The sequence below is a fragment of the Entelurus aequoreus genome, linkage group LG22, assembly GCF_033978785.1.
Source record: "Entelurus aequoreus isolate RoL-2023_Sb linkage group LG22, RoL_Eaeq_v1.1, whole genome shotgun sequence".
NCBI lineage: Eukaryota > Metazoa > Chordata > Actinopteri > Syngnathiformes > Syngnathidae > Entelurus > Entelurus aequoreus.
Genome location: NC_084752.1, coordinates 18588270 through 18601890, shown reverse-complemented (window position 1 = coordinate 18601890; position 13621 = coordinate 18588270). Strand labels below are relative to the sequence as shown.

At 39.2% G+C, this 13621-nt stretch overlaps 2 protein-coding genes across 2 annotated transcripts in view; one reads left to right on the top strand and one right to left on the bottom strand.

Annotated features, from left to right (window-relative positions):
• klf1 (Kruppel like factor 1 (erythroid)) overlaps positions 1–13621 on the bottom strand; it is a 251904-nt gene that overhangs the window by 62879 nt on the left and 175404 nt on the right. The gene's annotated exons all lie outside the window — the stretch shown is intronic.
• The window catches only part of LOC133639574 (choline transporter-like protein 2), a 47267-nt gene that overhangs the window by 415 nt on the left and 33231 nt on the right, over positions 1–13621 (top strand). The window contains exons 2-7 of the mRNA XM_062033000.1: positions 6–70; positions 3335–3485; positions 3576–3758; positions 5619–5794; positions 10389–10437; positions 10502–10575. Coding sequence (XP_061888984.1) covers positions 5758–5794; positions 10389–10437; positions 10502–10575 — 160 coding nt within the window. The 5' untranslated portion in view covers positions 6–70; positions 3335–3485; positions 3576–3758; positions 5619–5757. The remainder of the gene's footprint in view (positions 1–5; positions 71–3334; positions 3486–3575; positions 3759–5618; positions 5795–10388; positions 10438–10501; positions 10576–13621) is intronic.

Below are 13621 nucleotides of genomic sequence, written 5' to 3'. Positions count from 1 at the left end.
GGGAGTGAAGGGAGGAGGCCCACGCCCTGGCTGCTTATTGGCTGCTTAAATAAGGCTGGATGTACAGAAGGTATGTTTCTTATGCAAATATTTTGGCCACATTGAGAGAAAAATATGTGTCTGGGGGGCCAAAGTGTATGTGTGTATAAATTATATATACACATTTAGCTGTAAAAATCTGCTGTACAGTATGTGTGTTGGGGTCCCTTTTTTCCAGGAACACTAATAAAAGTCACAATGTCCGAAAGAGTTTTAAAAACGTTATGACAGACCACCTCAAAAAGACGGAATGGAATTGTACAGTTTTTTACTGAATGAGACACCCGAAATGTACATGAAAATAAAGAAAGAGGGATTTACAATATTAACGATGAACAATAAAACACTGAATATTAACAACATATGAACGTCGCTCCTCTTTTACTTCTCAGACCAGCTCCTTGATAGTTGTGTATCTTTGACAATCAAGCAAAACACAACGAAAACTTAAAACAACAGATAAATATGAACGCAAAGTGTAATAAACACTAGAGATGCCGATAAATGCTTAAAATGTAATATCGGAAATTATTGGTATCGGTTTCAAAAAGTAAAATTAATGACTTTTTAAAACGCCGCTGTACGGAGCGGTACATATCCGGTAAGATGTAGGGCATACTTGCCACAACCCTCCCGATTTTCCCGGGAGAGTCCCAAATTTCAGTACCCCTCCCGAAAATCTCCCAGGGCAACCATTCTCCCGAATTTCTCCCGATTTCCGCCCGGACAACAATAATGGGGGGCGTGCCTTAAAGGAACTGCCTTTAGCGCCCTTACAACCTGTCGTCACGTCCGCTTTTCCTCTGTACAAACAGCGTGCCGGCCCGGTCACATAATATATGCGGCTTTTATACACACATAAGTGAATGCAAGGCATACTTGATCAACATCCATACAGCTCACACTGAGGGTGGCCGTATAAACAACTTTAAAACTGTTAATTCGAATTCGGAGGTCTCAAGGTTGGCAAGTATGCTCTAGTATACTCTGGACTGAAGCTGTGTGCCTTCATTGTTTTTGTAGCTGTTGTTTTGAGGCATATTTAAAATGTTTTTAAAATAATGCACTTTGTGAAAGTCAAAGTATAGTATAGTATAGTATTTCCCAAATTCCAAGCTGTTTTGAGGCATGTAAAAAAAAATTATGCACATGATAAATATGGCAGTGCTGTGTTGGCACTTTTTTCCATAACTGGGGTTGAAGTTTATCTCTTATTTTTGAAAACTTAGTTTTTGATTGATTGAAACTTGTATTAGTAGATTGCACAGTACAGTACATATTCCGTACAATTGACCACTAAATGGTAACACCCGAATAAGTTTTTCAACTTGTTTAAGTCGGGGTCCTGTTAATCAATTCATGGTAAAGTTACATTGTTTAATGCATCAAGCGGGGCATCACAACAAAATTAGGCATAATAATGTGTTAATTCTACGACTGTATATATCGGTATCGGTTGATATCGGAATCTGTAATCAAGAGTTGGACAATATCGGATATCGGCAAAAAAGCCATTATCGAACATCTCTAATAAACACCTACAATATGATATATTACCTCGTAAAAATCTGCTTCCGCATCTGTTTCTGACACACGTGTTTCGGGCTGGCTGCTCTGAAAACAAACCCCGCCTTTGTTCCTTGTCTGAGCTGCTGTGACGTAGATTACCGTAATAACTCGTATAACACCCAAAAGCGCAGATTTCGACCATTGAAATACTTTCTGTTGTTCAAGATTTACGGTCATTTAAAAACAGCACTGCACCTCATAATGACAGTTTTGATGTTAAAGGTCTAAAAAATAATGATGTAGAAAAGTAACAACACCTACGGCACTGTTACGTAATAATTAACATTGTCATGGCCTAGTATAGACTATTAGTCATTAAAACACGTAGAGATTATATATTTGAGCCATAGACAATAAAATCATATCTTTATTACAGTGGCAATGTTAATCATATACCAGCAACAACAGTGTTTTAACAATATAAAACTACATTTATGAAGTAATGTCAAATATTTAATTGTTTTCATTCAGATACTTGATATTTCCTGACTTTGAATTATTATCTCATGGCCCTGAATAGAAGCACAAAGGTGGCACAGTTTCCATTCACTTGACTTATGGTATGATGGCCAACACTTAGTCAGTAGTACATGTGCCGCATGATAGAAATAACATTATTAATAACAAAAATCAAAGAAAACCAACTCCAAGACACTGATTTTAATTGATTAACGTGGACGCTGACTTAAACAAGTTGAAAAACGTATTCGGGTATTACCATTTAGTGGTCAATTGTATGGAATATGTACTGTACTGTGCAATCTACTAATATAAGTCTCAATCAATCAATCAATCAATCAATCAATCAATTTAAACCCTCTAAGTCAGTGGTTCTCAATCTTTTTTCACCATGAATACTATCTCAGTATCGTATCGTAGTAGTATTCATTAAAATCATGGCAGAGGTTTTACTGTAATGTGTAATGTGTAATTTCCCCTTGTTAGCATTGAGGTATTGTGTGGCAGAACGATTGCTGTGGATCGACTTGGTCTGCGACACCACCTGTTTCCCACATACAACACTGTCCTTTCAACCATTCCTAAAAGACTCTGCAATTTAGCCTCCCACAAATAACAGGAGTTAGCAACATTCTGGTCACAGAAGGTGACCAGAATGCCATTTGTGCCGTTTGTTTACAACTGAATGGAGTGCTTGCGAGGGGGATTCCGACTATTTTGGACTGGTAGTAGTCGATCCACAGCGATCGTTCTGCCATACAACACCTGAATGCTAACGAGGGGAAATTACACTTAGATCTTGGCCATTTGAGCTCATGTTGAGGTGTCCTTGAGCAAGATACCAAACTCCCAACTGCTCCTGGTGGATTGTGGTTAGCAACTCGCATGGCAACATCCACCATCAATATTCTACAATTTTGTTGTTCCTAATGTGCAATGACAATGAAAGCCTATTCTAGGACGAGTGTCCAATTTTTTTTTTATTGGCCCTTGGCGCATTCTAAAAATACAATTAAATAAGTAAACTAAACAAAAAACAACAACCCAGAATGAAAAAAGAACGGTATTTTTCATCTATTTAAAAATATTACAGGAAAATTAAGTCATAATATTGAGAAAAAAAAGTTGTATAAATCAAAACTTTTCCTTGTAAGATTAAAAAAAAAAGTCTTACATTTTATGGTTCAGATGCTTTTAAATTTTAGAATAGAGTTGAAATGTTAAAGCTACTGTCACGGCCCCGGCGCGCATTTGTGTGCACCTCCAGGAGTGCACCAGGCGCGTGCCAGTCCGGCTGCAGCAAGCAGCTGCAATCAATCGCCTGCAATCAACGCACCTGTCACTGATGAGAAGCCCTGCCTTCATAAACCAGCACGACCTGCTATCCCGGCCTAGAACATAGCGACCTGTCATGTACAGTAAGCCTAATCCATCTAGCTCTATGCTCTCTCTGTGTTTTCTCCTCCGCCGTGTTTCACTTGTCTTGTGTTTTCCTTGTCATCATCCAGCAGCGATTCCTCCGCTCCCGTCTCCCCGTATTCCCTCTGGTTCTCTGGCTGCTTCTTGGATCTTGACCTCCTGCCTGGAAACGGACTCTGACGCCTCGCTATTGCCCCAACTACCTGCCTATCTCACGGACCTTCAAGCCTGCCTTTTCCCTCCGGGATTTCCGCCTCTCGCTCAACACTTGGGTAATACACAACAGTTAATTCACACACATAGTCACACACACACATTTTGGATTAGTACACACACACTTCATTTATTATTTATATATATATATATATATATATATATATATATATATATATATATTAAATAAATAGAGCTTATACAACGTCCCTCCTGTCTGTGCCGTCTCCTTCCTCCTGTACACATAACAGTTTTATTTACAATTTTAATTTTAACCGTTCTGAAAATGTGGAATTTCAGTTGACTGCTGCAGCAAAGCAATCAAGTAAAACTGTAAGTCAGCGGTGTCCAAAGTGTGCCCAGGTGGCCATTTGCAAAAACAACAAAGACAGTAGAGCAGTAAATGTTTATAATACAGTCAAAATACTGGGAAAATATTTGTATAATGTTAAGGAAAAAATGTAATCTTGCAAGGAAAACGTTGTACTTTTCCAATACAACAAAGAAAAACAAATTTTAGAACCACAATATTAAAATATTTTAGATAAAATGTTATTTCTAAATATTATGTTATGAAGAGAAACAAAACAAGAATGAAGTTGCAAACTGAAAAAACAGGTCAGGAAAATGTTATATTGCGGGGTTTTTGGTTAGTTTTAGTTAGGCTTTCCTTTTACCGTGTCAAACAATTTTCCTTGGAGATCAATAAAGTTTGTTTAAGTCTAATACAGTTGTGATATTACAATGTTCACGCTAACAATACACTTTGTCACCTTTCAGACAAAGCTGAGTTGTTTTTATTTTTGTATATACAGTATATCCATCCATCCATTTTATACTGCTTGTCCTTATAGGCTACAAGTTATACGCTTATCTCCAAAGGTTGGTTTACAAAATGTGGCATGTCAAAATGGCTCCATGGTTGTGTCATGCATCATCTTCTGACTTTTCTCTGCAGTTTATTATCCAATCAGCACTAATAATGACGTCACCACAGAGGCCATATTTGATCGGAAATTGAGCACATTTAGTGATTCTTACTCAAAATCATAAACAATATTCAAATCATACAGAAAGTACATATCTGTGTACAAATGTTATTCTGTGTTCATTATTCGTTTATTTGTATTTGTGTGTGTAATGACAGTCTCTGTTGTGTGAAAACGTCAGTATTTACAAACATACATCAGTTTTGATTAACACTGTCAGACACAAACGCATCATTTTAGCAATGTGTTTACTGCGGGTCGACGGTTATAATTTGCAGTGGTGCAGTCAGCGTACTGACAGGCGTTGTTTTATTGAAATAGTTTTGCCTTCTCGTCTAGTTAAACAAAGTAAGTAAAATACACGTATTGTTTACTAATGTATGTCATCGTTGTTTCGTAAACAAATCTGGCAACCAAGCAGTCGCTGGTGAATTAATACAAAAGCGAGTAACTTTATCGTCAAACGTATTTCCGAAGTGATTTTAGAAAGAAGTGTTAACAATTAAACACACAGAGAACCAATTATTTTAAAGTATTTTAATGATTCGCAACAATTAGGAACGTTCCTCTGAAGCCAAGAGCGGAACGTTTGCGTACTCTGATTGGCTGTACGAGCTGTAACTCAATATAATACTCGTCTGCTATTGGTTGTTTTTATGAACAAATCTGGAAACTAAGCAGTCGCTGGTGAATTAATAAAAAAGCGAGTAACTTTATCGTCAAACGTATTTCCAAAAGTATTTTAGAAAGAAGTGTTGACAATAAACACACAGAGAACCAATTATTTTAAAGTATTTTAATGATTCGCAACAATTAGGAACGTTCCTCTGAAGCCAAGAGCGGAACGTTTGCGTACTCTGATTGGCTGTACGAGCTGTAACTCAATATAATGCTCGTCTGCTATTGGTTGATTTTTCTTTTTCTCTTTAGACTGCCCCTGTTTGGTTGAAGATTGACCCGCCCCTTCGCTGCTCTGAACCTGAATCGGTCGACCGGTGATATTGATGTGATTGTCTACATTTCTACCTTTTTTATGGTGACTGAGCGTTGAGCTACAGCGAGCGTGACAATGGAACAGGAGGAAAAAAATGCCGACTCTAAATACGGTAAGAGGCGGTCCACAGTCTTGGCTTAATTGTTCTGATTGCCCGGGGAAGGCATGGAAACAATAACTGCAATGGATGGGTTGGGTGTGGACCACATGGGTCCTATCTGGAGGCATCTTCATCCTCCCTTTCTAAAGATGTGCTCATTTGTATTTCCTCCTGGTACAAAATTCAATTTAGCAGTATTTAAAAAAAACAACAAACATTTTGTAGATGTTTTTGATTCACACACAAGTAAAGATGACACGCCCCTGCTTGCACCTTATAAAGAAAAAATGCTTTGCATCCATTCAAACCATCAGCAGACACTTTCATATTAGTCTTGCAATTATTTTAAATTAAATTTAATTTTTTTTTTAAAGATGCTAAAACCATTTCAATGTATGCAAATAAATGCTAAACTATCCAAACAAAACATCAACATAATAGCTTCATTTTCCTCCAAAGACATGCACCTGGGGATATGTTGATTGGCAACACTAAATTGGCCCTAGTGTGTGAATGTGAGCGTGAATGTTGTCTGTCTATCTGTGTTGGCCCTGCGAGGAGGTGGCGACTTGTCCAGGGTGTATCCAGCCTTCCGCCCAAATGCAGCTGAGATAGGCTGCAGCTGAGATAGGCTCCAGCACCCTGGCTTCACATGACGCCCTTATGTTCAAAGCAGTAAGACTCCACTGTCAAACCAATAGGCTTTGTCACTTGTTAGTTAAAGTTAAAGTACCAATGATAGTCACACACACACACACACTAGGTGTGGTGAAATTACCCTTTGCATTTTTGACCCATCCCCTCGTTTCACCCCCTGGGAGGTGAGGGGAGCAGTGAGCAGCAGCGGTGGCCGCCCTCGGGATTCATTTTGGTGATTGAACCCCCAATTCCAACCCTTGATGCCGAGTGCCAAGCAGGGAGGTAATGGGTCCCATTTTTTTATAGTCTTTGGTATGACTCGGCCGGGGTTTGAACTTAGGACCTACCGATCTCAGGGCGGACACTCTAACCACAAGGCCACTGAGCAGGCTTATAAGTGCATGGACACTTGGACTTCACATGTACAAGAAACCGTACTATTTGAGAAGTCAGACTAATTTAGTGCATGGAAACGTAGTGACTGATAACATGTCCACAAGACTAACGAGTGGCCAGTAATCAAAGGAACTTTATTATTGACATTAAGATCAGTGATTCTTAAACGTATTTCTCCAACATTAAATTCCAACATTATAATACAGTAGTGTAGTTCATTAAAAATAAGGCAGATGTTTTATTTTAAATTATATTTAATATTTTTGGCCAATGTAATACTACACACAGTTTGAACAGTAACACTGTGTCCGGGTTGGGGAAAAGATCTTTTCCCATGTGGAGGAGTTCAAGTACCTCAGAGTCTTGTTCACGAGTGGGGAAAGAGTGGATCATGAGATCGACAGGCGGATCGGTGCGGCGTCTTCAGTAATGCGGACGCTGTATCGGTCCGTTGTGGTGAAGAAGGAGCTGAGCCGGAAGGCAAAGGTCTCAATTTACCGGTCGATCTACGTTCCCATCCTCACCTATAGTCATGAGCTTTGGGTTATGACAGAAAGGACAAGATCACGGGTACAAGCGGCCGAAATGATTTTCCTCCGTCGGGTGGCGGGGCTCTCCCTTAGAGATAGGGTGAGAAGCTCTGTCATCCAGGAGGAGCTCAAAGTAAAGCCGCTGCTCCTCCACATCGAGAGGAGCCAGATAGGTGGTTCGGGCATCTGGTCAGGATGCCACCCGAACGCCTCCCTAGGGAGGTGTTTAGGGTACGGTTAAGACCCAGGACACGTTGGGAAGACTATGTCTCCCGGCTGGCCTGGGAACACCTCGGGATCTCCCCGGACGAAACTGGACGAGGTGGCTAGGGAGAGGGAAGTCTGGGCTTCTCTGCTTAGGCTGCTGCCCCCGCGACCCGACCTCGGATAAGCGGAGTAAAATGGATGGATGGATGGATGGCGGTCTTATTTTTGTGCCTTCACTGATTGCGTCTTTGCCCCGTCAGCCTTATTGTAGTTTTTAGTGCTTGCATATGGAGTCTACATACAGATATAAGTTCAAACTATACTCTACTTTGTATTAGAAATGGTAACAGCGGAGGATGCATGAGCATGTATGAACCACTATGCCCCACAACATGAGGATAGAGAAAAAAGAGCTTATTGACTAAAACGTCCGACTCCAATGGCAGACTCGCAAAAAGCTCTTTGGGTAAATCTTTGCCATATGTGGAGATATCACTGATGTCACCCTTGGTAAAAACGTCTCTACCCAGCAGACACAAGACATTGATACAACGTTGATTATTGTGATAACTTAGTGGGTTATATATAATAAGAGGAACCAATTGTTCCAGGTTCGATCCCCGCTTCCACCATCCTAGTCACTGCCGTTGTGTCCTTGGGCAAGGCACTTTACCCACCTGCTCCCAGGGCCACCCACACTGGTTTAAATGTAACTTAGATATTGGGTTTCACTATGTAAAAGCGCTTTGAGTCACTAGAGAAAAGTGCTATATAAATATAATTCACTTCACTTCACACCTCTTGCTGGAGCCATGTATACTTACCTGCGCAGGTACGTGTGTCCTCTCTGTGGAGCTTCCGGCGACAAAGCGCACACTAAATGCTTCTGTCCGGAAGTGGGCCCCAACTACAAGTCTGTGTACGTCCAGAACGAACTCTGAGCTTCTTGTTTGCTTCCATCACAAAACCCTTTCCTTGTTGGAATACTTCTCTTTTATTGCTTTTATATCATGAGAGGATAAGTATTTTTATTTGTTGAAACTAAAAGACTACTGTAAAATTATTTGACTTTCATTCTTGTGTGCAAGTAATGTTATTTGTAGTATTGTAGTAGTTTGCAGTGTTTTACATGGTATTGTATTTATTTGTAGTATTGTTGTAGTTTTATACATATAGTTTGCAATACCATGAATTGATTACGTGGACCCCGACTTAAACAAGTTGAAAAACTTATTTGGGTGTTACCATTTAGTGGTCAATTGTACGGAATATGTACTGAACTGTGCAATCTACTAATAAAAGTTTCAATCAATCAATCAATACTCTGCTGAGACAAAATAAGCTTGTGGCGTGGGGTAGAACTGCAGGTAATTAACTACATTACCACAATTATACATAAAACTGACTATGAAGCGGCGTTGCAAAATAGTTGTTTTTGTAAATTGAGACAACATTGATGTCCAATGTTGACTCCGCGTTGTTGGTTGGGAAATGATCAAATTTCAATGGTGAAATCAACGTCACAACCTGATCAAATGCTGTCAAAAAGCATGTTGTTTCAATGTTATGTTCGAGTTCCTTAACATCCGAGCCTAATTCAACAAGTTCTCAACGTTGTTTTAATGTCTTGTGCCTGCTGGGAAATTGGGCAACTTCCAAAAGACTAATTTGGAGGAAGTATGAAAGAAGGCTAGATTGTTTTATAAATATCTTCGCCATGCCTCCATGGTTTAATTGAACATTTTCGGGACTTATGCAGATCCAAAATATACAAAAACAGGTACTAATAGATAAGTAAAGTTAGTTTTGCATGATAGGTGCCCTTTAAAGAAGATATAATTGTTACGTACAGCGGGGGAAGGAGACGACACAACAGCTGGAATCAGTTCAATTGTTTTTTGACACTGATAAATAGGTGGGATGTGTATGCTACTCCTAAGTGAAAGGTGCAAGACGATGTGTAGAATTAACCATGTAAATGTTACCAGAGTTTGTTGTATGTGCGTGTTGGATGAATCCTTCGTCAGACCAAAGGGGCAAGACGAAAAGGCAGTCCATGGGCAGGCAAGCGGTCGGGGGTTGGAGGGAAGCAACGAGGTCCGTGTCCAAGCAGGGGTCGAGGATCGAGGGAGGCAGTCCGGAATCCAGAGGGAAGTCGAGGCACACAGCTCGATCACAGGAAACAGGGGAAGCACTACTAGAAACACAAAGGACATAAGACACAGGAGCAGAGAAGGCACAGAGAGAGAGCAAGTACGCGGTAGGTAAGCCAGAGACGGGATGCTCACTGCGAGAGTGAACTAAGTTCCGGCACTGGATTTTCGGGTCCGCTGGTCTTTATGCTGCCTGCCCTCATCAGACCCAGGTGCGCGGATTGAAGATTGCCTGCAGCCTTGCAAGTGCGTGGCCGTGATGCGAGCACAGCGAGCGGGGGCGTGTCCCGGCGCATTTGTAGCGGAGGTGCCGACAGATGACATGCGGGATTGCGCATGCGCCGTGACAATAATGAACCAAATCAATTCATCCTCCTAACACACCTGCTGTACGTGGGGGCCCGAGTAGGGATTAACTTGCCTCCCTCCCGTGAAGGGGAGAGGGGATACTGCCATCATACGATTCGACTGCAAGTTCGATAGTCGAATCAAACTCTTAACGAATCGAATCGGCGAATCTGGGACTATTTGAAGACAACACTAGTAAATACTAAATTGGGATGTAGTGGCCTAAAAAAAGAGCACTCAAAAACACAGCAGCTGTCAAGCGCCCATACGAACAGCAGTGCATTTCCAGCGTAATGACACTAACAATCCTCTTGTTTTTGTTCCAATTCCCAGGAGAAACAAGAACGTTTGACCCAAACTTCAAGGGGCCCATTCATCAGAGGTACTATATCAGATTTCAGCAGAAATTGGTCTGAAAATACAAATCCCGATTTTTTTCTTCTCAGGGGATGCACAGATGTTCTCTGCTGTGTTCTCTTCATCGTGGCCTTAATAGGCTACATGGTAGTGGGAATCATCGGTAAGTACCGTATTTTTCAGATTATAAATTGCAGTTTTTTTCATAGTGCGACATATACTCCGGAGCGACTTATATGTGAAATTATTAACACATTACCGTAAAATATCAAATAATATTATTTATCTCATTCGCGTAAGAGACGAAGCAAATGGCAGCATTCGGCACACACGTCAACCAATAAGAATTCGGCGGGGGCGGGTAATGGCAGAAGTGCATTGTGGGTCATGGGATGCTAACTGCTGCTACATCCGTAGCTATTAAAATGGATTATTTCAACATTGGCGGTAACTTATAAAAACTGAGAAGGGCTGAGCTAAAATGGCACCGAAAAGGAAATCATATACTGCAGATTACAAGCTGGACGTAGTGAAATATGCAGCAGAAAACCGCGATCGAGCAGCAGAAAGAAAGGAAACGGCGCATACCAGAGGCGACACCGGGGAGGAAGATTTAATCTGATTTAGCGATTAGGAGTGACAGAGTTTTTGGTAAACGTATAGCATGTTCTATATGTTATAGTTATTTGACTGACTCTTGCCATGATGTGTTGCATTAACATACCAGGCACGTTCTCAGTTGGTTATTTATGCGTCATATAACGTACACTTATTCAGCCTGTTGTTCACTATTCTTTATTTATTTTAAATTGCCTTTCAAATGTCTATTCTTGGTGTTGGGTTTTATCAAATAAATTTACCCCAAAAATGCGACTTATTCTCCAGTGTGACGTATATATGTTTTTTTCCTTTTTTATTGTGTATTTTCGGCCGGTGCGACGTATACTCCGGAGCGACTTATAGTCCGAAAAATACGGTAATATGATGTGTGCAGTTGGCTAAAAACTATTTACAATTTTCTTCGCACACCATGGTTTAATACCTAATACTCTGATGTAGGGGTGTGGGGAAAAATCAATTCGAATACAAATCGCGATTCTCACGTTGTGGGATTCAGTATCGATTCTCATTTTTCAAAAATCAATTTTTTATTTATTTATTTATTTATGTATTTTTTAATTTTTATTACTTTTTTAAAAATAATTTTAAAAAAAATTAATCAATCCAACAAAACAATACACAGCAATACCATAACAATGCAATCCAATTCCAATTCCAAAACCAAACCCGACCCAGCAACACTCAGAACTGCAATAAACAGAGCAATTGAGAGGAGACACAAACATGACACAGAACAAACCAAAAGTAGTGAAACAAAAATGAATATTATCAACAACAGTATCAATATTAGTTACAATTTCAACATAACAGTGATTAAAAATCCCTCATTGACATTTTCATTAGATGTTTATAATAATAATAAAAAAATAGTGTCACAGTGGCTTACACTTGCATCGCATCTCATAAGCTTGACAACACTGTGTCCAATATTTTCACAAAGATAAAATAAGTCATATTTTTGGTTCATTTAATAGTTAAAACAAATGTACATTATTGCAATCAGTTGATAAAACATTGTCCTTTACAATTATAAAAGCTTTTTACAAAAATCTACTACTCTGCTTGCATGTCAGCAGACTGGGGTAGATCCTGCTGAAATCCGATGTATTGAATGAATAGAGAATCGTTTTGAATCAGGAAGATATCGTTTTTGAATCGAGAATCGCGTTGAATCGAAAAAAAAAAATCGATTTATAATCGAATCGTGACCCCAAGAATCGATATTGAATCGAATCGTGGGACACCCAAATATTCGCAGCCCTACTCTGATGGTAGAGCAGCCGTCCAGAAACTTGAAGGTTCCTGGTATGAATCCAGCTCCGCCGTTGTGTCATTAGGCAAGAGTGACACTTACACTGGTGTATAAATGTGTATGGCAGGAATTCCTGGTAAAAATTATTATTTATCTCAATGGGATCTTCCTGCATAAAGGTAAAAAATGCATGTTTAAGTTTGTGTATTGTTTTTCAATAACATCTGTGTAATCAATTGTCATCCAAAACAAGAGGGGTATAAAAAATAAAATAGTTGTTTGACACCCTCAGATTTATTATTGATGTTGCGGTCTACCGAGTTAAATTTGGAATGCCACTCAAAGGATTGGTGTCCAATTTAATGTTTGTAGTTTGGCGTTTGTGCCCTCGCTTATGGGCAGAATGGGATTGTCTGTGTCACTTGTCGGTCCAACCCTGTACTGTAGTTGGCATCCTAACTTTGCTTCTTGTCACACCTCAGAGGCTCATAGCACAGCTGACTTGGTGGAGCATTTTAATGCATCTGTTTATACAATGAGTTGTACAGTCTCTGAAATCACAAACCACGAAAACAATATGAATTATTTTTTAAATCTATCCTGTGAAACTATGTTCTGTTGTTAAGTAAGGTTTGAACATGAGATAATGTCACACATTATTTAAAAATAACTATGTAAAAGAAACCACATTTTGGGTGTAATGATAGATGAGAAAATGAACTGGAAGTCTCATTCATAATAAGGTGGCAAATAGTTCAATAATGAATAAAGCAAAATATGTTCTGGACCAAAAATCACTTCATATTCTCTACTGCTCACTAGTGTTACCATATCTGAGTTATTGTGTGGAAATATGGGGAAATAACTACAAAAGTGCACTTCATTTACTAATTGTGTTACTAAAAAGATTTGTTGGAATAATACATAATGTTGGATATAGAGAACATACAAACCCTTTATTTATTGAATCAAAAATATTACAATTCAATGACTTGGCGCATCTGCAAACAGCTAAAATTATGTACAAATTAGGGATGTCCGATAATGGCTTTTTGCCGATATTCCGATATTGTCCAACTCTTTAATTACCGATACCGATATCAACTGATACTGATACTGATATATACAGTTGTGGAATTAACACATTATTATGCCTAATTTGGACAACCAGGTATGGTGAAGATAAGGTCCTTTTTTTTTAAATTAATAAAATAAAATAAGATAAATAAATTAAAAACATTTTCTTGAATAAAAAAGAAAGTAAAACAATATAAAATCAGTTACATAGAAACTAGTAATTAATGAAAATGAGTAAAATTAACTGTTAAAGGTTAGT